The sequence below is a fragment of the Giraffa tippelskirchi genome, chromosome 3, assembly GCF_054371585.1.
Source record: "Giraffa tippelskirchi isolate mGirTip1 chromosome 3, T2T-mGirTip1v1.2.pri, whole genome shotgun sequence".
NCBI lineage: Eukaryota > Metazoa > Chordata > Mammalia > Artiodactyla > Giraffidae > Giraffa > Giraffa tippelskirchi.
In genome coordinates, this window is record NC_137277.1 from 29431040 (window position 1) to 29451766 (window position 20727).

Below are 20727 nucleotides of genomic sequence, written 5' to 3' on the forward strand. Positions count from 1 at the left end.
CTGACATCAGAGGCTGTGTCATGTTTCTGTAAACCACTCCCTAGAGGTCTGAGTCTCAGCCAATGGGACAGAGTTTCTAGGAATACCTGTTACTAAAGAGAAAATGAAGCCGAGTCATTGGGGGTCACTAGCCTGTGCTCCAGAAGCCACTGCCAATCAACCTGGGCAGCCCTAAGACCCTCCCCTGGGGGGCTTCAGCTGCTGCAAGACAGAGGTCTCAGCTGTAAGACTGCCCAACACAGGGGCCGCACGGAAAACACCCAAGAGTAAGAGAGACGCCAAGTAAAGCCATGTCTTCCTTCTTCCGAGAGCGAATTCTATCACAGAATTTCTTGGCCCATTACTGCTTCCTCTCACTAGCAGCAGTCACTTTCTGTTCAGTTCAGGAAATGGAAAAACAGCCGGATACTGAGAGATGTCACAATATGGTTCACTGTAAACATAATAAACACCTACTGGCAAAGGGAATTCGGCTACTTTTGGACTCATAATAATCCACTTCCAGCAAAAAGGATCCCAAACTCAAAGGCTCTGTCTCACCATCACAGCATCACAGTTCAGGGCTATGTGACCAAAAGGTAAATGCAGGTCCCACACTGCTAGCTAAAGTTAAAACACAAGGCCTTCTCCCTGTACCCCCCAAAGGGCCCCCACCTTCAAGGTCAGTCTCTGGGCCCTCAGTCCCTCCAGAATACTGTGCCCGCCTCCAATGAGGTCATCCATGCCGTGGTGAATTTTCTGGAAGGAGGAGTTGAACTGCAGTGATTCATCCATTGGTATGGTGGTGTCAGAGTCCTGTGAAAGAAACGCAGGCACTTGATTAACTTCGCTGCTGCTCAGCTCGTGGTGTCCCCACCTCAACTGACCACTCTGCCTCTTGGTCAAGGTCAAGCTGGAAGAACTGCCAGAGGAAATGGTGCAGGAATCAAAGGACCCTGACGGAGACTAAAAAGCAAAGCGGAGATCTGTGGCGGCCTCTGTTCACTCAGAGGAAGTGCAATTCTCAGCCTTCTCAGTCTCCAAATGGGTTCCACCACACAAGTCTGTTCGTCCCTGCCTCCTCCGCATCATTCCCCCAACTCAGGAAAAAGCTTTTTATTTTACTTTTTGATGTGGACCATTTTTAAAGTCTTTTATTGAATTTGTTACAATATTGCTTCTGTTTCATGCTTTGTTTTTTTTGGCCGCGGGGTATGCGGGATCTTAGCTCCCCAGTGAGGGATCGAACTCACTCCTGCTGCACTGGAAGGCGAAGTCTTAACCACTGGACCCCCAGGGAAGTCCTGGAAACTCTATTCTCGCTGGGCTTCTCCTAAAGGTTGTCTCTTAACTCCTTACTAACCTAACTTCTTCCAAATGTTCCTCTACCTGGCTTCCCCTTGGTGCAGTGGGGAAGGTTTGCTTTTGTCCTTTGGCTATTTCATCTATAGCTTATTCCTCCCTCCGATTAGACAGACTGACTATGGAGAGCAGAGACTGTTTTCTATTAAAGGCCCAACAGTGTTCACAATGCGACTATCCACCTGAGCAGGGAGGAAAAGTCTATAAAGAAATGAAGGGAGGAAAGAACTAATACTGATCAATGCTTTCCACTTTGCATACTCTTCACTCTAAGCTCAGTCAGGCCCCACTCTAACCTTATGCTGTAGTTATGGTATTATCCTCGTTTTAGATGAAGAAACGGAAGCCCAGACAGGTGGAATGACTTGTGTAAGACCCTGCCAGTGAGACATCCAGCGGGGCACAAATCCCCGTGCTGGGTGCAGAGCCCGCCCTTTTAACTGTCCCGTAGGGAGAAACATCAAAACCAATCCTAGCGCTCCACTTTCACCCTGCAAGTGGGAAGGGCACAGATGCATGGCATGACCAGTCACTGCCCTGTCCTCTTTCCAGCTCCCTGACCATTACAAACCCTTCTGCCAAGCAGTAGCACTTTTACCACTTTCTGTCATCATGAAGAAGTTAAATCACCTTTTCTTCGCTGCTCAAGTTCACAATCTTTTTTCAGGTATATATTTTCAATCCCCCTGCTGCTAACATGGGAGTGTCTCAGGGGTAGGAGCAAGGTTTTTAATTTTAATACACTTTACTTTCAGCACCTTAAATAGCATCCTGCACAAGCTGATGCTTGGTGGGCGAAGACCCCAGTGTTTGGGTATAGCTGATGGGCTGCTATCTCTCAGAAAAATGTACTATAGCTCATGATCATAAAAAGACCAGGAAGAAGTTCATTCAGCCAGATAATTTTTATTAAGGGCCCACTGTATGCACAGCATTACACTAGGCTGGTAAGATGTAAAATAATTCGGAGCCATCATCCCTGGCCTAAAAAAGCCCTATAACCACAGCTATCCAAAGCCCACACAACACCTTAAGTGTGTCATATAGCTCCCTACTCTTTTGAAAAGAGGCTCTGCTTACCGACCAACACATGTTCGTTGACCTTTTGAATTGTTAATCATTACTACTTGACTGCTTACATCAGAGAAACCAAACTATGTAGGCATATGCTGAAGCACCTGGAGAAATTTACTGCATGTGTGGACACAGGGTTCCACACACAGGGTTCCACAAAGAGGGTTCAACATCTACAAAGTGGGAACTGATTTGAGTTCTGAGGATGGGCTTAGAAAGCGTAAGCCCACTTTAGAAAATGAACCTCTATAAGAAAACAAAAAACCAACCAAACAAAAAGCCCCCGAGACCCACCTTATTTGGTGGAATACATTATGCAGGACACAGGAAAAGCCAGTAATGTTCTACAGCCATGTGTGAGAAATGGTCCCATTGAGCCCAAAGGACAGGGACATGGGTATCCTAGGAAATCAAACATGCAAACCAACAGGCAACTTTCAAACGGGCTCAAGTCAAGCAGTCCCTCTATAACGAAATACTTGCTAACAAATCCCTCCTAACTGCCACTCGGACTAGGGGCAAAAGCATTTTAACACATTCAACACTGGAACTACACACACATACACACACACACACTGGCAAGAGGCAAAAACATTTTACCGCATCCAACACTGGAACTGCACGCATGCGTGTGCACACACATGCAAAAAGATTTTAACACATCCAACACTGGAACTGCACGCATGCGCGTGCACACACACACACACACACACACACAGAAGCAACTGCCTGAAGGCAGCTTTGAAACGCTGCCCTCACTACAAATAGTCTAAGTTCTAATTATCCTTCTTGATCTGATCAGGAAAATGTTTCCACGATGGGAAAATCCACTTCTCTGCATCAACCAGTCAAACCAGGTAATTTTCACCTCTGCCTGGTCCTTCAATTTAACTACTTCCTCTGAGGGTTTTTGTGACAGAAAAAGAGATGCATGCAGTGTTTAGGTCTAGTCTCTGGGGCAACGCAGAGTCAGCCATCACTTCCAGTTGCTCTCCTCCCGACCCATCAGTCTGCTTCAGAACCCCCTAGGGGGCTCCCGTCAAGAGTCCTGAGCTCCAGCTCTGACCAACCGCCCAGTCCCTGCCGATCCCGCCCAGGCGCTGGGCTTACGTTCGTTCGTGGTGAAGGTGCCAGACAGAAGCTCCTCTCGCTGTCTCTCCTGCTGCTCCCGTGCATACCGCCGGTGCTGGAAGTTTCGAAGAGCAGTCTGCAAGTGCTGGACGTCGTACTTCAACTGGTCGACACGGCTGGAATTGACCGAGAGATTCAATTCCAGGAGCCCAGAGCAGCACAACTGGAGGTGGCTGGACTTCGTCTTCAGGGAAAAAGACAATTCCTTACTTCCCCCTGTACCCCTCCAAGCTATCCACCCCGCCCCAATAATCTGATTTGATCAATGATGTTGAAAGTAACAAGGGAGCCTGTAGTTACAGCAGGATGGTAGCAAATGAGATTCCAGCAGCTTTCCTTAACTATCTGCTGGTCTCTGATTCTGGATGCATGACAGGGAACAGGTGACAGGAAGCAGGTTCGATGACCTCTTCCTGACCTTCTAGGGATTATATTGCTCTCCTGCAAGAAGCCCAAGGGCATCTATGGAGTAGAGCATCAGTGAAGTTTCACAAACATTTTGGAAACAGAGGCTGCGGTGGAGGTGGTGAGGGTGGTTTCGCTTTAATTTCATGGGGGTGTATCAAACATTAGATCAGTATTTCATTACAAATACACTGATGGAGTGATAAAGAGCAAGGTAATTCAACCCAAGACTGAAATGGGAACCAAAAAACAGAGTGAAACTCCCTGGTGGCATTAGGTTTCAAGTGGCCATGGGTCTGGTCAGAAAAACAGTACTGGGGGCAAAATTTCAAAATGATACCAACAAGGAAAGGACCAGGCTTCTGAGCTGCTAACCTCACAGGCTTTTTATTATTTTTTTTAACTGAAGTAGCGGTGATGTACAATATTACCTACGTTACAGGTATACAATATGGTGATTCACAAGTTTTAAAGGTTATAATCCATTTACCATTACTATAAAATATTGGCTATATTCCTTGTAGTGTACAACACAGGCTTTTCATTCTGAGAGAGAATTACGCAAATAGAATTGAGGTCTTTATGGGACTTTATCTTTGCATAGTCTCAGTTTTCCAACGTGTAAATGGATTTTCAGAATACTCGATGACCTCTCCGGGAGCAAGGCCTGGCAGGCTGAGAGCACTCACAGTTTGGCATTCTGTCTTTTGTTGGGGGGCTCCTTGCTGGACAAAATCTCCAGACGCTCTAGTTGGCTGAATATCTGGTCTATGCTTGCTTGGATTTCATTTTCTACTACTGCACAAAAGAGAAAAAAGAATAATTACTGGGAAAAGAGATAGTGAACTTCAATTAGAATGATAAATCAAACATGTCTTTTTTCTATATCCAATAAACTCAAAAATATGTATTGCAAAAGAAGAAAAATGCACTGATGAGAACAGAAAAAAATTCAAATTATACTAAGTGACTTTCTAAATGTTTTTACATATATACATATATATGCGTATATACATATATATGCGTATATATAGTTGTTAATACCATAACAATGCTATTTTTTTAAAAAAAAACCTAAAGATAAATCTATAGAAATAAACTTCCTGCCTTTGAAAATAAAATGAACATTCAAAGATTGTCCAAATAAATATTTTCAGCAAAATGCAGTATTTTCTGATATAGAATGAGGCCTCTTTTCCTTTGAGATTATTCCCAGATATGGGTTATAAATATCTAGTAAAAAGACTGCCAAATGAACCCTCTGCAGAAAATAATGAGGTTAAAAAAAAAAGCGCACAGGGAAAGATTAGTATGTGAAACACAGAGAAGCATTCCCTTAAGAATAGGTAGGCCGATGCTGGAGTCACCAGAATAGACAAAATATCAACAGGGAAGGCCCAGAAAAGAATCCACAGAGGTAATAATATGATAAATACAGTCATTTTCCTTAGCTCCTTTGCTAAACAGTCAAAATGACCTCTTTTCCATTTCTAATCATGTACCAACGAGATTGCTGGAAAGCCAAACAAAGTCGACGGACAGAAGTTAAACTGTGCACAGAAAAAGGCATCCAGACTGCCTCGTGTCCAATAAGGAAGTGACAGTAGAGACAGAAGTGTCACCTTCTTCGGGGAGCCCAGAGCTAACAAACACAGCTCAGAACCAGGCAGGGCACAGGACCGAGAGAAGAGGTGCTTGGGAGCAGCAGAAAGCAGACTTGAGAAAACAGGAGAATGGGCTCGGCGCCAGCCAAGGAGTGACAGGAGGAGACAGCATCAGTGGTGGGAGGGGGACCAGCAGTGTCTCTGTTACAGACTCAGACTCAGAAAAAGCACCTTTTCTCTTTCTTTTGGCCACACCACGTCGGCACTTGGGATCTTAGTTCCCTGACCAGGGATCGAACCAGTAGCCCCCTGCGTTGGAAACATGGCATCTTAACCAAGGGACTACCGGGGAAGTTTCAGGACCCTTTCTCATAATAGAAAAGAAACTAAAACACAAATAGCAGCACTCTTCTCAAAAGAAATCATGGTGTGGGAACTGAACTAATTAATATTGCCCTTCATTTCTGAATAATCCTCCTAGAAAGCTGCAGAATTCTCAGCTCAAGAAGAAACGCCCAGTTTCAGTTAAACATCTCTGAATCTTTACGGACCACATTCCTCTACGGACGGGGTAATTAGATTAAGACAGATGGAGGCAAGTACTCCCATTCCCATCGGGCCCTGTCAGGTTGAGTGGAGGAGTAATGGGGGATAAGACTTGTGGGATTCCAGAGGGCACGGTCAGGGAAACCAGTGACTCTGCCATCGGGTTTTTCTGTCCGCCCTCACAACAGAACTCATTCCACGCTGACTCCTTCAGCCCCTGAGGCAGAAACACAGTCAGGAAACCCAGCCCATTAGCAGCGTGTCATCAGAGACAGGACTCTGGTCTGCGTAGTTAATTACTCACAGTGCAGAGCCTGCTTGTCTGCCGTCTCCAGGCGTCCCATGTGAGACTGGATTTCATGGACCTGCCTATCAAAGGGAGAGGGAGGAAATGAGTGAGACACGCGTAATCAACAGTGCTTCGGTCAGGAAAGACAATTTTTCTAATGCTAACGTAGAACTGATCTAAATGGACAGTGTTGCTGAACTGTGAAATTTGTATGTGGCACTTCAGGTCACATGTTTTGGCACGGTTTCTAAAATTTTAACGTTAAATATTAAAAACAATGCCGACAGGCGACATTCAGTGAGCACTCACTGCATCTGAGACGTTCTGCAAGGTCAAAAACCCTATGAGGAAAGGACTAGTATCACCCTCTTTTTGTAAATAAGACAACCAAAGCCCAGAAAGGTTATGTAACTTGTTCAAGGTCACACACCAAGTGATAAACCTCGATGTGGACCCAGCCAATCCCACTCTCTGTTCTTTGACCCAATGTGCTGAGCGCTGCTCTGTACCAGAGAGAGTCAAAGGGCAAGAGAGAGAGAATTCTTGTCCTTGAGAAACAGTATAATTCGGAATGACAGGCCAGATAGATGCGAAAAGTCCCAAGAAGATTTAAGAGAACACTAACACACACAAGCGTCAACAAAAAGAAAGCTCTGAGCAGCAGTGCTATGCAAAGGCAAAGACAACAGGAGACTGAGCTGCGGGCAGCTCTGTGGGCAAAGGGAGTTCGAAATGTGATTTGGTAAAGGAAAATGTGGAGAAAATGACGTGCAAAAAGGCCTGCAAGGCCTGTCACATGAGTGACCAGCAGGCTGGCCTGCCTGAGAGTTGGGGTCAGAGGGGAGAAGGGCAGGAGGTGGATTAGTGGGAGGGAGCCATCAGAGGAAGGCCCAGAGAGACAGGGATCTCCTGTTTGGTAAACCTCTTTCCTTGGCAATAGGAGGCAATTTGGAAACACAGCACTGTACCCGGGGCCTCTGGCCGGTCCTGACATCAGGCCCAGGGCACTTCCCAATGGCTTCCCAGGGCTTAGCCAAAGTCACCCTCTGAGCCCTTCTGAGCAGCCCTCTGTGATAAATCCTGGGGATGTTTTTATCCTACCCCAACAAACGCCTCCTGGGGCTTCTGGTCTCTTCACAGAGAGTCACAGGAGCGGGCCTATGAGCTCTTCTATCATCTCCAGGCCTTGAAGAAATGTCAACAACCATCCTCCATCGTGAGCACCACAAACTGTGACCCCAAATTTATCAATGCAAGCCAGAAGCCCAAATTTGGTTTGAACTTGCCTCAAGTCTTTTCCAGGGCTTCCCTGCGGTCTCAAAACATGACCCATGGCTCCAGAAGCAAGGGCAGACCCTCAGAGGTTCCTGGGCAAGACCCAAGGTCCTGACAGGCAACTAGAAATCACTCCTAGAGTCTGCGGGACGAGGTCGCTACTTCAGGAAGGTAAGTCCAGATGCTTTAGAATGGAGACACATGGAGATATGGAGGCAGATGTAGGACAGCAACTTGAAGAAACTGATATCTGGATCAGGGTAATGATGAAAACAGCTAGAGAGCACGGAAGGGCAGTGCTGATGGAAAAGAGAACGAGGACTTTCCTGAAGGCCTGGATGTGGGCAGTGAGGCAAATCTCTAATGGAAGCGGGAAAGGAACGGACTACAATAAATGCTGATGGCTCAGTTCGTTAACCATGTGAAAAAAAGACACCTTGTATAACACACAAAGATAAACTCAAGGCGTGCATATTATAACTTCAGGCTAAATAAGGATTTCTTAAACAAGACAAAAACCAAAGCTACCCCTCAAGCCCCACAAAAGAAAAGACTGACAGATCTGACCACATTAAAAAACAAAAACAAAACCTTTTTACACCAAAGCACACCTGAAAAAAAAAAAAAAAGGCAGAGACTGGAAGCCACCCGCAGCAGATAACAAAGGAATATGTTTGAATGTATAAGGAACTACTACAAATCAATAGGAAAAGTCAAAACAAAACAATTTTTAAAATGGGTAAAGGGCAACTGACAGAAAAGGAAATCCAAATGGACAAAAAATATATGAAGAAACACTCTTCTAGTAATCAGGAAAATGCATATTGAAAGTAATAACATCACATTTCTCCCGTGTGACTGACAAATATTTTAAACTTTAGGGATGAGGGACCCTTGGCAGGCATAACAAGAGTACCCAAGGGGTCCTGGGGAAGATTTCCAGGTTCTATCACAGGACTGCCTTTGGCTCTGTGTTCTGTTCTGGTATTTTTTAAAAAATCAACTTATGATTATGAAATTTGCACAAAACTCTGCACTCCAGTGACTGGTTAGGATATTGAATCACAAAGCAAAGGAAACGTTTTTCACTTAGACTGTGGTGTTGGAGAAGACTTTTGAGAGTCCCTTGGACTGCAAGGAGATCCAACCAGTCCATCCTAAAGGAGATCAGTCCTGGGTGTTCATTGGAAGGACTGATGTTGAAGCTGAAACTCCAATACTTGGGCCACCTGATGCCAAGAGCTGCCTCATTTGAAAAGACCCTGATGCTGGGAAAGATTGAGGGCAGGAGGAGAAGGGGACGACAGAGGATGAGGTGGGTGGACAGAGGATGAGATGGGTGGATGGCATCACCGACCCAATGGGCATGAGTCTGAGTCAACTCCGGGAGTTGGTGATGGACAGGGAGGCCTGGCGTGCTGCGGTTCGTGGGGTCGCAAAGAGTCGGACACAACTGAGGGACTGAACTGAACTGAATACAATAAAATCTGTCGGGGATAAAAAGCGTTTTAAGATTTTTTAAAAAAGTCAAATGCACAACACAGAATGGCATTCAGGTTTGAGTCATTTGCTCAAGAAACCCTACCAAGTCAAGATTTCCCCCAATGGGAGATGAACAAGATGACTGGGAAAGTTTAGAAGTCAAGTTGCAAAGAGGAAGTCAAAAAAGCTAGTGATAATAATCCTTTGAGAAAAGAAAGGAAAAAACAACTACACTAAAATGGGGCAGCTGGGGCTCTTCAAGTATCTCGAGATGACAGCAAGAGGAGTGGGCTTGTTCTCTGTTGCTGCTCCTTAAGGGAGTGCGGGCATGCGTGCTCAGTTGCTTTAGTCGTGTCTAACTCTCTGCGATCCAATGGACTATAACCTGCCATGCTTCCCTGTCCGTGAGATTTCCCAGGCAAGAATACTGGAGTGGGTTACCATGCCCTCCTCCAGGGGATCTTCCTGATCCAGGGATTGAACCCACATCTCCTGCACTGCAGGCAGATTCTTTACCATGGAGCCACCGGGGAAGCCCCCTTAAGGGAGCCCCAGAACCAAAGGGTACAAATTTCAAGATGACAAATGTCAGCTGAACACAGAGGGAAAAAACTGAGAACAAAATTTCGAAAAAGAGGCAAAAAAAAGGGCTCTGGCATGTTTACACACAGAGTACATGAACTGTCTTGAGCTTTATAAAGGGTCTTCCTGACCAAAGTGAATTGAAATGGAAGATCTTGCCAGTCACTTTCAATTCTTAAATTCCACGACAGCAGCAGGAGAGATGGTGTCAATACCCACAGAACCCTATAACATTCATCAGCTGGTTTTTACTATTTTCTAAGCGAAAATGGATATTAAATTGCAGCGAAACATGACTTTTTCCAACCAATCTCTTTTTGCTTTACATGAACTAGAAAAGAGCCAATAAAGTGATACCAATCTCCACATGCCAGGTGCGAGGAAATAAATGAAAACAACAGAGCAAGGATGAATGGCATTGTGAGAACTACTATATGCCAAGTGGCAAATCTGTTTTTACAGGGAACTGGGAATTCAGACAACACATTTGAAGCCAATAAGGAACAGTTGATATGCAACTCTGACATGGGAGTGTGCACACTAGAAATCAGAAGTCCTAGCCCTGACTAGTAGGGGGTTCATGGTGGGCGTGGGTGAAAACATAACCAAGCAGAGACCTAGTAGCAAATAAACAGGTGTCCATGTTGCAGAGCTTTTTTCAGAAAATGTCTGTAGAAGATCTAGAAGAATTTTCTTTTAAATAAAACTTACTTATTTATTTGGCTGCGTCGAGTCTTGGTTGCATGGGCTCACGGACCTTCCAGTTATGCAGCGTGGGCTTAGTTGCTCCACAGCACGTGGCATCTTAGTTCCCTGACCAGGGATCAAACCCACAACCCCTGCATCGCAAGGCAGACTCTAAACCATCGGACCACCAGGGAGGTCCCTAGGAAGAATTTTAAAACAGAACTGCTTTTTAAAAGTCCATACAGGGACTTGCCTGGTAGTCCAGTGGCTAAGATGCTGTGCTCCCCAATGCAGGAGGCCGGAGTTTGATTCCTGGCCAGGTAACTAGATCCCACAGGCCGCAACTCAGAGTTTACATGCAGCAACGAAGATCGAAGAGCCCACGTGCCACGACTAAGAGCCAGCACAACCAAATAAAAAAAAAAAAATTTTTTAAGTCCATGGAACTACCCAACCCCCATCATATACACCCACTTTGCACACATGCTGCTTCTGCCTGACTTGAGCAGGAAACAGGGTTTTAGAGTTAAAAGATCTGAGCTGAAGTTTGAGTTCCACTATGCAGTAGCTGAGGGGCAATGAACAAGTTCATTTAACTCCTTGGTGCCTTAGTGTCCTCAACTCTAAAATGGGGCACTGATAAACATAATTATTTAAGGGGTCATAGATCCAAAGGCAATATGACACTGCTGCGGTAACCCACACAGGGTTAGGGAAGTCTGTTGTTTTTGCTTTGCTTGCTTTATTTAGAAGTAGCGGAACCATCTGGGCACTTTCACCTCACCCACTTTGCCTTCACTATATTTAGCCTCTCATCAGAAAGCAAAATCAAAAAAAAAAAAAAAGGAAAAACTGGTCTTGAGATAAGGTAACAGTCTTTAAACCCAGCTGTTCATCAAAATCACCTGGAGAGCTTGTTAAAAATAGAGCTTCTTGTGCTCCAAACCTACTGAATCAGGATCTCTAGTGATAATAAGGTCCAGTGCACTGAATGATCTTGGACAAATATGGGCACCTTTACAAGCACTGGGATCTCAAAAATAGAAGCCTGGCTATTAGCGCCACTATAAAGTTCACCCTAACACAGTATTATTTAAGTGTAAAATGTTTAACCTGCTTTTCATCTGTTTTTTCCCCCAATGTCCAGGCATTTTCAAGATATGCAACTTTAAAATGCTGATGTAATTCCAATGTACTTTCAGGGACACAGCAAGAGATAACCACAAACTGGGTTCAAAGCTTCAGTAAAATTAATATGTTCAGTTATTGTTGTATCAGTTCAGCTGCAATCATTAATTTCTGCAACTCCAAAAGTTAACTGCAGATATGCACAGGATTCTGTTTCCTTTTTAAGACACTCAATCACCAGTGTTATGGAATTGAAAGGAGACTTACAGTTTAATCAGCCCCAAACTTTTGTTTTAAAGGTGAGGAAAACAAGGTGATGAGGTCTAGAACCAGAATCCTCAGTCCTGTTTCAGTCCCTGAGGGGAAAGGAGGCAGATCAGAACATACTGCACCAATAATAATAATCATAATGATGATGATGAATATACTGCAGCACAAAACAAAGTCAATTTCCTGAGGGCAGGGCTGTACTGTCTGCACTGGGAACAGTGCCTAACACATAGCAGGTGCTCAATCAATATTCACTGAATAAATGAATGACTACATAGTCGAAGGCCTAGCAGTGGCTGGTCAAATCTTGTCCCTTGTCTGTTTCTGTAAATAAAGTTTTACTGGAATACAATCACATCCATTTGTTTACACACTGCCTAAAGGCTGCTAGTGCACTAATAATAGCAGAGCTGAAGAGCTACCACAGAGACCATATGGCCTGTAAGACCTAAAATATTTACTATCTGGCTCTCAACAGGAAAAGCTGCTGAGCTCTGCTATCGAGTCTAAGGGTCTATAGAGCTTGAGGGTAGGTCGTTGGAGACCTGTATAGGTAAGGAGTTCATCTATGCTCCACAAATCTTCTTTGGGACACCGTTTAGAATTCCTCCTCTAAGTTTACATATAATTGAGTTTCCGAGTTTACTCTGTGATCAGCTACCTGCTGCACCAGTAACAAGTAGCACGAGGCTCTGCAAATAAAATTATTCTTAAAAATAAACTGGCAGTAGACCAATGGATAAGGAAGCTGTGGTACATATACAATATTACTCAGCCATTAAAACGAATACATTCAAATCAGTTCTAATGAGGTGGATGCAACTGGAGCCTATTATACAGAGTGAAGTAAGCCAGAAAAAAAAAAAAAACACCAATACAGTATACTAACATATATACGGTATTTAGTCAATTGGTAAAGATAACCCTGTATGTGAGACATCAAAAGAGACACAGATAAATAGAACAGTATTATGGACTCTATGGGAGAGGGCGAGGGCAGCATGATATGGGAGAATGGCATTCAAGCATGTAAATTATCATATGTGAAACGGAATCGCCAGTCCGGGTTCAAGGCATGATACAGGGCGCTCGGGGCTGGGGCACTGGGATGACCCGGAGGGAGGGGATGGGGAGGGAGGTGGGAGGGGCGTTCTGGAAGGGGAAAACATGTACATCCATGGTGGATTCATGTCAATGTATGGCAAAACAAATAAAAAAATAATAATAATAAATAAACTAAGCCCAAAAAATAAATAAATAAGTAAACTGGGGTGCAACCTCCTTAGAAATATCCTTTAACCAAATTAGCTAACCAGATGAGACTGTACACGAGATCAATTTCAAAGCACTACTTAGTCCACTGAGCCTGGTTATTATAAAAGATCTGTCCTTTCTTAGTAACATGGGCATAATTTCCTGCTTCATTTCTTTTCCAATTGACTCACAGATCCAGTTTCTAAAGTCCCTTGTCTGTTTTTGTCCCTTGTCTGTCCTTCCTATAATTTTTATATGAGAATAGGGCTCATGTAATAGTGTAAGACCAATTTTGTTATTTCAATACTATTACAAAGTAGGCTCTACATTTTCACCTGCCCAAACCAAACACTGAATCAATAAAGTAAAAAGTAGAAAATGAAACAGTAACTTAATGAAACATAAAAGAAAATGAAACACAAAATTAGAAAATGAAACAAAAGGATCATCTTCCTCTTGTTCTAGTGCTCTAAAGTATTTCTTTTATTGTGAATTCATTAAGAGAGGTGGGTTCCCATTTTCTTTCTTTCCCAGGCCTTGGGGGTGTGATTTTAAGAATTTTCATCAGCACAAAACTACACTGTAAGTTGAAAGGTATCAGAATAGGACAGGTATAAGTAGGTATATATTCCAAAAAAATCTGAACACAGAGACTCATACAGACATTTGTACACCAGTGTTCTCAGCAGTATTATTCACAATAGTCAAAAGGTAGAAACAACCCAAGTGCCCATCAGTAGAGGAATGGATAACAAAACATAGTGTGTGTGTGTGTGTAACTCTGCAAAAGAATATTATACAGCCATAAAAGGAACAACAGATACATGCTATGACACAGATGAACCTCGGAAACCTTACGCTGAGTGAAATAAGGCAGGCACAAAAGGACAAACAGATTATTCTACTTACATGAGATATCTAGAACAGGAAAATTCAGAAACAGAAAGTAGAGCAGGTTACCAGGGACCCGGGGAGAATTGGGGAAGTACCGCTTAATGGGTACATGAGATTCTGTTTGGGATAATGAAAAAGTTCAGGAAATAGATAATGATGGTTACACAACTCTGTGACTGTGCTATAATGCCACTGAGCTGTACGCTTAGAAATGATCACTTTAAATAGTAAATTACATGATACTGGAAACATAATTAAAAATTAAATGGTTAGCTTTAAAAAGGTAAACTTGATGTTATTTATGTTTGACCATAATAAAAGGTAACTCATAAACAATTTTCCCCCCAAACAGGATAGGTATGATCTTATTTCCCTATTCAATTACATATTTCGGCAAGCTCCAAAAATGCAGGGCAGTATGAATAAGGATACCAAGGAATTTTATGAGAAGCTAAACCAAAATTCAACTTCCTTCAAGGTAACCTGGAACCAGACATTCTGAGCAACTTCTTTTATCAGAAAAATATGCTCTTTTAGTGTAAACCGAAATCAGACTAAAAGAGAAAATAAAAACCACAGCGTAGCAGCAACAAGGTTCGGGCCAATCAAGACTAAGGACTGATACCATTTAGGAGCTGTGAGTCATTAATTAAACGTTTTCTGACGACCTTAGCCCAGTGATGGATCCTTTTAAACTGCTTAAGGAGATCCTGTTGGTAATGCTCATTTACCTTCCATCTTATGGTGCCCCATGTTAGACTTTTTTTCGCACACCCTGGCTCTCCAACTAAACGGTAAACGCCTATGTGCAGGGGCCCTCAGTCCCCACCGGTTCTAGCAATGCGGACCAGAGTTGGCTGGAGCTGGACAATGTGAGACTTTCCCTTCAACTAGTCTCCCAGTAGCTAGTCACGGCCTCGGAGATCCCGGAAGGCATTCGGCCCAATGTCGCCGGGCACCAGGTCGGACCCTCCGGCCGCCGCAGACCTGGGCATCACGGCCAAAGACTGAGCCCTTCCGAACTGGTCCCCACGGCAGCCCCCGGACGGAAAGACTAGGCCTCCATTCTGGCGGACGCCCGAGGCCCTAGCCCAGGGGACTAGGGCTCGCCCAGCCTGGCTTCGTCCCAGCCCGTGCCCGACGCGTCCCTCACTTGTGCGTTTGCTGGTACAGCGGCTCCATGTTGCCGGCCCCGCCGGGTCCCGCTCCGGCTTCCACGGAACACGTCCTCACAGCCCGCCTTCCGGCTTCCGGTCGCAGGACCCTCCTCCCGGCCCGCTAGGGCTGTCCCAACGGGCGCCACCCTGGTGGCGGCTGCGAGAAAGGAGAAGGGGAACGAGTAAAGAGGCCTGAAGAAGGCTAAGTGTAATCAGAGGTTCTGCCTCAGATGAGGGACGAGGAGGTATAGGTTTTGGCAAGAGGCTGTCTGCAGCATTGAGTCAGGCATTGGTAAGGGCAGTCGCAGTGTATCGGCTTGGGGTCCTCAGAGCAAGGTTGGAGGTCAGTGGACCGCAGCTCTTCGCTGGAGAAAGGCTGGGAGGGTTCCTGCTTGTCTTCGCGTTCAACTGTTTAATTGTGGGTCTGGAGATTTCTTTTTTCGCTGGAGTCTCTGGTGCAAGCATTTTCTGTCTCGCCCCCCAACAATCGCCTGTCTCGCCTCCCCCGCCCCGGCCCCCCACATTCATCTAATAAAACCCAGAGTAAGTGAGCGGTTACCATGTATCACATATGCTGTGGGGCAAACTTGTTCTTGTCCTCAAAGAGTCTCGGTATAGGAAAGGAAATAAGATTTGTGCACAAATAAACGTCTAAGGATAGAAGATCTAAAGACATCAAGCGAGCTAGAGTCGGCTCCAATGGGAGATTCAGGAAAGACAATGTAGGAGGTGACATTTGAGTTAGGACTTGAAGGATTTGGACACTTGAAGGATTCGAACACCAGTTTCAGTTTCAGTTCAGTCGCTCAGTCGTGTCCGACTCTTCGCGACCCCATGAACCGCAGCACGCCAGGCCTCCCTGTCCATCACCAACTCCCGGAGTTTACCCAAACTCGTGTCCATTGAGTCGGTGATGCCATCCAACCATCTCATCCTCTGTCGTCCCCTTCTCCTGCCCTCAATCTTTCCCAGCATCAGGGTCTTTACAAATGAGTCAGCTCTTCACATCAGGTGGCCAAAATATTGGAGTTTCAGCTTCAACATCAGTCCTTCCAATGAACACCCAGGACTGATCTCCTTTAGGATGGACTGGTTGGATCTCCTTGCACCACATTCGGACACCACATAGACCTAATCCGTTTCCATCCTCCCAGACTTATCTACAGTTCCTCCCAAGGGAGGAGATGTTCCTTTTCCTTTGACAAGTTGATGCTCTCCACCCATGTGCATTCTTTCCTTAACACTTGCCTGTTTATTCTAATATTTATTTCTTAATGATTACCTACTGTTACCAGGCACAGATATTGGGGGGTGGGGGTGGGGGGGATGGAATACAATCCTAGAGAAGCAGATTAGAATGATCCCAGCCACTTAAGGAAGACTTAGAAAAAATTAAAACTAGCACTCCAAAGTGTAGGGCCCCCTGAGGCTCAGGGACTTTTCTTGCCTAGGTCCCTAGGATAATGTTGTGTGGTGGAATAAAGATGGTTTTGTATTCTTTTGCTACTGTTAAAGGAAAGAATTGATTAAAAAGTGGAGTCTAATTCTTCTAATCTGAGCTGGCCTTGGTGACTTGCTTGACCAACAGAATGTAGTAAAAGAGAAATTCTAGGATTTCCAAGGTCAAGTCATAGGAAGCCTTGCAGCTTCTACTCAGCCCTTTGAAGTAGCACTCACTTTGGTGATCCTGAGCCACCTTGGTGAAAGTATGACTCCCCTGAGGCCATCATGTTGAAAAGGCCATGTCTATATGTAGTCTAGTCAACATGCCCAGTGGAGCCCAATCTTTCAGCAAAGGCACCAGACCTGTAAGTGAAACTATCTTGTCCTCTCAATACTAGTCTATCCATCAGCTGACTCCTACCTAACGACCTCTATAGACCTCCGTAGACTTCACATGGAACAGAAGAACTGCCCAACTGAGGCTATGCCTGAATTCCTGAACAGGAAACCAAGAGATAAAGTAAATTTGATGATATTTTAAGCCACTGAATTATGGGGTTGTTCATTTTTCAGGAACAGAGGCTCGACCTTGAAAAGTTTGTCAGCTAGTAAGAGAGGGTAGAGGGATTATGAAAAGGTAACAATGCAAGACAGTGTATGAATGTGTAATGAGTAGTAAAGGCAATCAGGTATGTCATAATGTAGAGAAGGAAGAGATCCCTTTCAATTTGATGATGAAGGAAGACTTTCCAGAAAAGATGAGATTTCAGCTGAACCTTGAAGTACAAGAAGGATTAAGATGTATGGAGAAGCAGGCACAGGGGGTTCTTGGCCAGCAGAGAGGTAAAGTTCAAAAGCTGTAGGTAGTCCCAGGCAGTCTGTGTGATTCCTCTTGGCTAGAGCAGAGGAATATGCTGCAGACAGGAAAGACGTTTTGCCTCCATCTTGTGGAACACCTGGAGGGCTTTGAGCCTTGGGTGAAGACGAAAGTGAAAGTGTTAGTTGCTCAGTCGTGTCCGACTCTTTGCAGCTGCATGGACTGTAGCCCATCAGGCTCCTCTGTCCATGGAATTCTCCAGACAAGAATACTACAGTGGGTTGCCATTCCCTTCTCCAGGGGATCTTCCTGAGCCAGGGGTCGAACCCAGGCCTCCTGCATTACAGTCAGATTCTTTACCATCTGAGCCACCAGGGGAGCCTTGGGTAATGGAATAAAATAATATTTCAGAAAAATCAGTATGATGACTTCATGCTCTCTCCTTTTATCTGAACTTTAAGAGGTGTCCTACAGTTCTACAGTTCCAGAATTTGGTAAACTAGTCTACAGTCATCCTGTTTGTTCCCTTCATGATGTGATAAACTTCAATACTCTAGAGAGACTTTTTAAAAAAGTTTATGTATGTATTTGCTTATTTAGGCTGTGCTGCATATGTCCATTTTTCTAGCTGTGGTGTGTGGGCTTCTCATTGTGATGGCTTCTCTCATTGCAGAGCACAGGCTCTTGGCACACAGGCTTTGGTAGTTGCAGCATGCCGGGTCAGCAGTTGTGGTGCACAGGCTTAGTTGCTCTGTGGCATGTGGGATCTTTCCGGACCAGGGATCGAATCTGTGTCCTGTGCATTGGCAGGCTGATTCGTAACCCCTGGACCACGAGGGGAGTCCATGAAGAGTATTTTTGATCTGTCCAATTTGACGAAACGTAATTATTTTCTCGGAAACTGTGAATCTGTTGTGTCTCTCTGGTCAATTAGATGGACTAGAACAGTCCTGTTACCCTTTTTATCAAACCATCCCTGCTCCCTATACTCCCCCTACTCTGGTCTCTACCCCGCTTCTAGTGTACCTTCTGATCTTGTTGTCTCCTACGCCCCCTTCCCCCTACTGTCTATCTCGCCTGTACCAATGTTCATGCAGCACCTCGCACAATTAGCACCATCTTTGAATGTCTCACCTACCAAACCTAAGAGCCTGTTGAGAGGCCCTCATCTCCCTCTCGTTTCCAATCATTCTCTTCAATGTTGAGCCTTTCGAGAGCTCTCTGGTGCCCCAGGAACACAGTAATAAATTTTTATCTTGGCAGACAGAGCCCTCCTTACCGGTCGCATCTATGGCCACTTTCCCCATCTTAACTACAGTAATTGTAGTTCTCCTCTGAAGTGCCTTTGTGTCCTCTGGCCTTTGCATGCACTGTTCCCTATGCATCAAACACCCTTCCTTCTGCCTCAAGCCTGATGAAATCATTCAAGTTTCATTCTGGTTTCACCTCTCTTGGGGAGTGCCCCTGACACCCATGCTGGATCAGGACTCCTCCCCTGTACTCCTGTGGCATCTGGTGCTCTTTCTCAGCCCTTTGCACGTGTATCTCAATTCTCTGCCCACCAGCCCAACGGCAGGAGTTGTGTCTTACATCCTTGTATCTTCCTAGAATCCAGTTCAATAACTGGTATAAGGTGCATGCATGCTCAGTCTCTCGGTCATGTCCAACTCTTTGTGACCGCGTGGATTGTAGCCCACCAGGCTCCTCTGTCCATGGGATTTCTCAGGCAAGAATTCTGGAGTGGGTTGCTATATCCTTCTCCAGGGGATCTTCCCTACCCAGGGATCGAACCCACGCCTCTTGCATTAGCAGGCAGATTCTTTACCACTGAGCCACGTGAGAAGCCCTGACTGCTATAAGTTAGGTGCTTGTTAATCTTAATGCCTTGAAATAAACTCCATTTAATCAACTCACTCTTCTAATTATGGGCTTCCCTGGTGGCTCAGATGGTAAAGTGTCTTCCTGCAATGCAGAAGACCTGGGTTTGATCCCTGGGTCGGGAAGATCCCCTGGAGAAGGAAATGGCAACCCACTCCAGTACTCTTGCCTGGAAAATCCCATGGATGGAGGTGCCTGGTAGGCTACAGTCCATGCGGTTGCAAAGAGCCGGACACGACTAGAGACGTCACTTTTCCTAATTGTTCCATCTGCCTGCCATTTCAGAAGCTCAGAATTGTCTGAAAGTTGACTTTCAGGCGATTATAAACAGTCTGCCTCAGAGGAGCCATTCCTGCTGAAAGACTCATCACTTGAAACTGGTGCAGAGTACTAAACAAAATACCTCCTCTTAAGGCACTTTCACAACAATTTCTCATTCTGCGCTTGTCACCACCCAGTTGGAGGCAGGACAGGCATCAACATCCTGGTTTTATAGACAAGCATCCTGAGCTTCAGAGGTTAACTTGCTTGCCTAAACAGACTATGGGAGAGGGGAACTAGGTCCAGGCTATGGTCTCACACTGCCCTCCAAGGAGCTGCCCTGTCATCCTGCCTTTTTGACTCAAAGAGGGCCTTGCACAGGTAAGTAAAACACCTCTGAAGGATTCTGCTTTGGACAGCAACAAAACCCTAGTCAGCACCCCCTCAAAGCCAGAGAAACATAATCTCATCGCCTCTGGGTTTTCTCCCCAGCCCCTTCAATTAAAGCTAAGCAGACAGAAAGGATGACATTTCTGAATTCAGAGGCTGTAGTGAGTTGAGAAAAACAAGCATCTGTGGCCTCTTCCAGGACCCCCCAGGTGGAGGAGATGTTGCCCCGGGTCCTGTGGGAAGTGGGGAGAGGTCTCCAGGAAGCTGCCCTCCACGGAGAGTCCATCAGCAAATTGTCTCATGTAGCCATAACAGCCAGGAGCAAGGTTGGGGGGAGTGGGGTTTGGTCCTAGGAGAGCCGCTGTATTGTAAACAGGATAAAAGGGGCTGGAAAGCCCCACTTATCACTGACTGATGTGTCCCCAGGTCATGGGGAGCTGGACCCCCACCAGCAGCCCTGAGGGAGTGAAAGAGAATTCCCGATTAACCCCATCACCTGTGAGTGGAGCGTGGAGAGGGGCAAAGGTCTGCCTTTCCTCTTTCTAAGTGATTTCCATGGTGGCATTCGTGGAGCTCAGTATGGTTTCTAGGAAGCCCCCTCCGAGGCTGGAGAAATGACTTCTGAGCCCCGTGCTCTCTGGGGCCACCTGGGGCAGGGTGCATGTGGGGGCATCTTTGGAAGGTGAGGAGGTCAGCGGAAGGCAGAGATGGCTGGAGGCTGGGAGCAGTTGCAGGGGAGAGTGGTGGTCTCTTCTTCACCGTGGGGGAGAAGGAGACTTGGGGATTAGCACAAGGAGCAATGGGCTGGCTTAATTTAGA

General features: G+C 45.4%; 2 protein-coding genes across 10 annotated transcripts in view; both read right to left on the reverse strand.

Annotated features, from left to right (window-relative positions):
* Positions 1-15180, reverse strand: part of LOC145543159 (Golgi SNAP receptor complex member 2-like) — a 31768-nt gene extending 16588 nt beyond the window's left edge. For 6 of the 9 annotated variants that reach the window (XR_014080507.1, XR_014080502.1, XR_014080505.1 and 3 more), the window contains exons 1-5: positions 15116-15180; positions 6406-6470; positions 4641-4749; positions 3526-3662; positions 655-795 (exon numbers count right to left, since the gene is read on the reverse strand). Coding sequence is in view for 2 of the 9 variants with exons in the window: in XM_081583786.1 (XP_081439912.1) it covers positions 610-815; positions 3526-3662; positions 4641-4749; positions 6406-6470; positions 15116-15144 (546 nt within the window). In the remaining 7 variants the exon portion in view is untranslated. Of the gene's footprint in view, positions 1-416; positions 816-2661; positions 2818-3525; positions 3663-4640; positions 4750-6405; positions 6471-15115 lie in introns of those variants that run through there. The other 3 variants (XR_014080508.1, XM_081583786.1, XM_081583787.1) reach the window with 3 other exon arrangements.
* Positions 15181-16370: 1190 nt separating this feature from the next.
* Positions 16371-20727, reverse strand: part of LOC145543156 (zinc finger protein 292-like) — a 107882-nt gene continuing 103525 nt past the window's right edge. Inside the window, exon 5 of the mRNA XM_081583777.1 lies at positions 16371-17760. Within this exon, the coding sequence (XP_081439903.1) occupies positions 17651-17760 (110 nt within the window). The 3' untranslated portion in view covers positions 16371-17650. The remainder of the gene's footprint in view (positions 17761-20727) is intronic.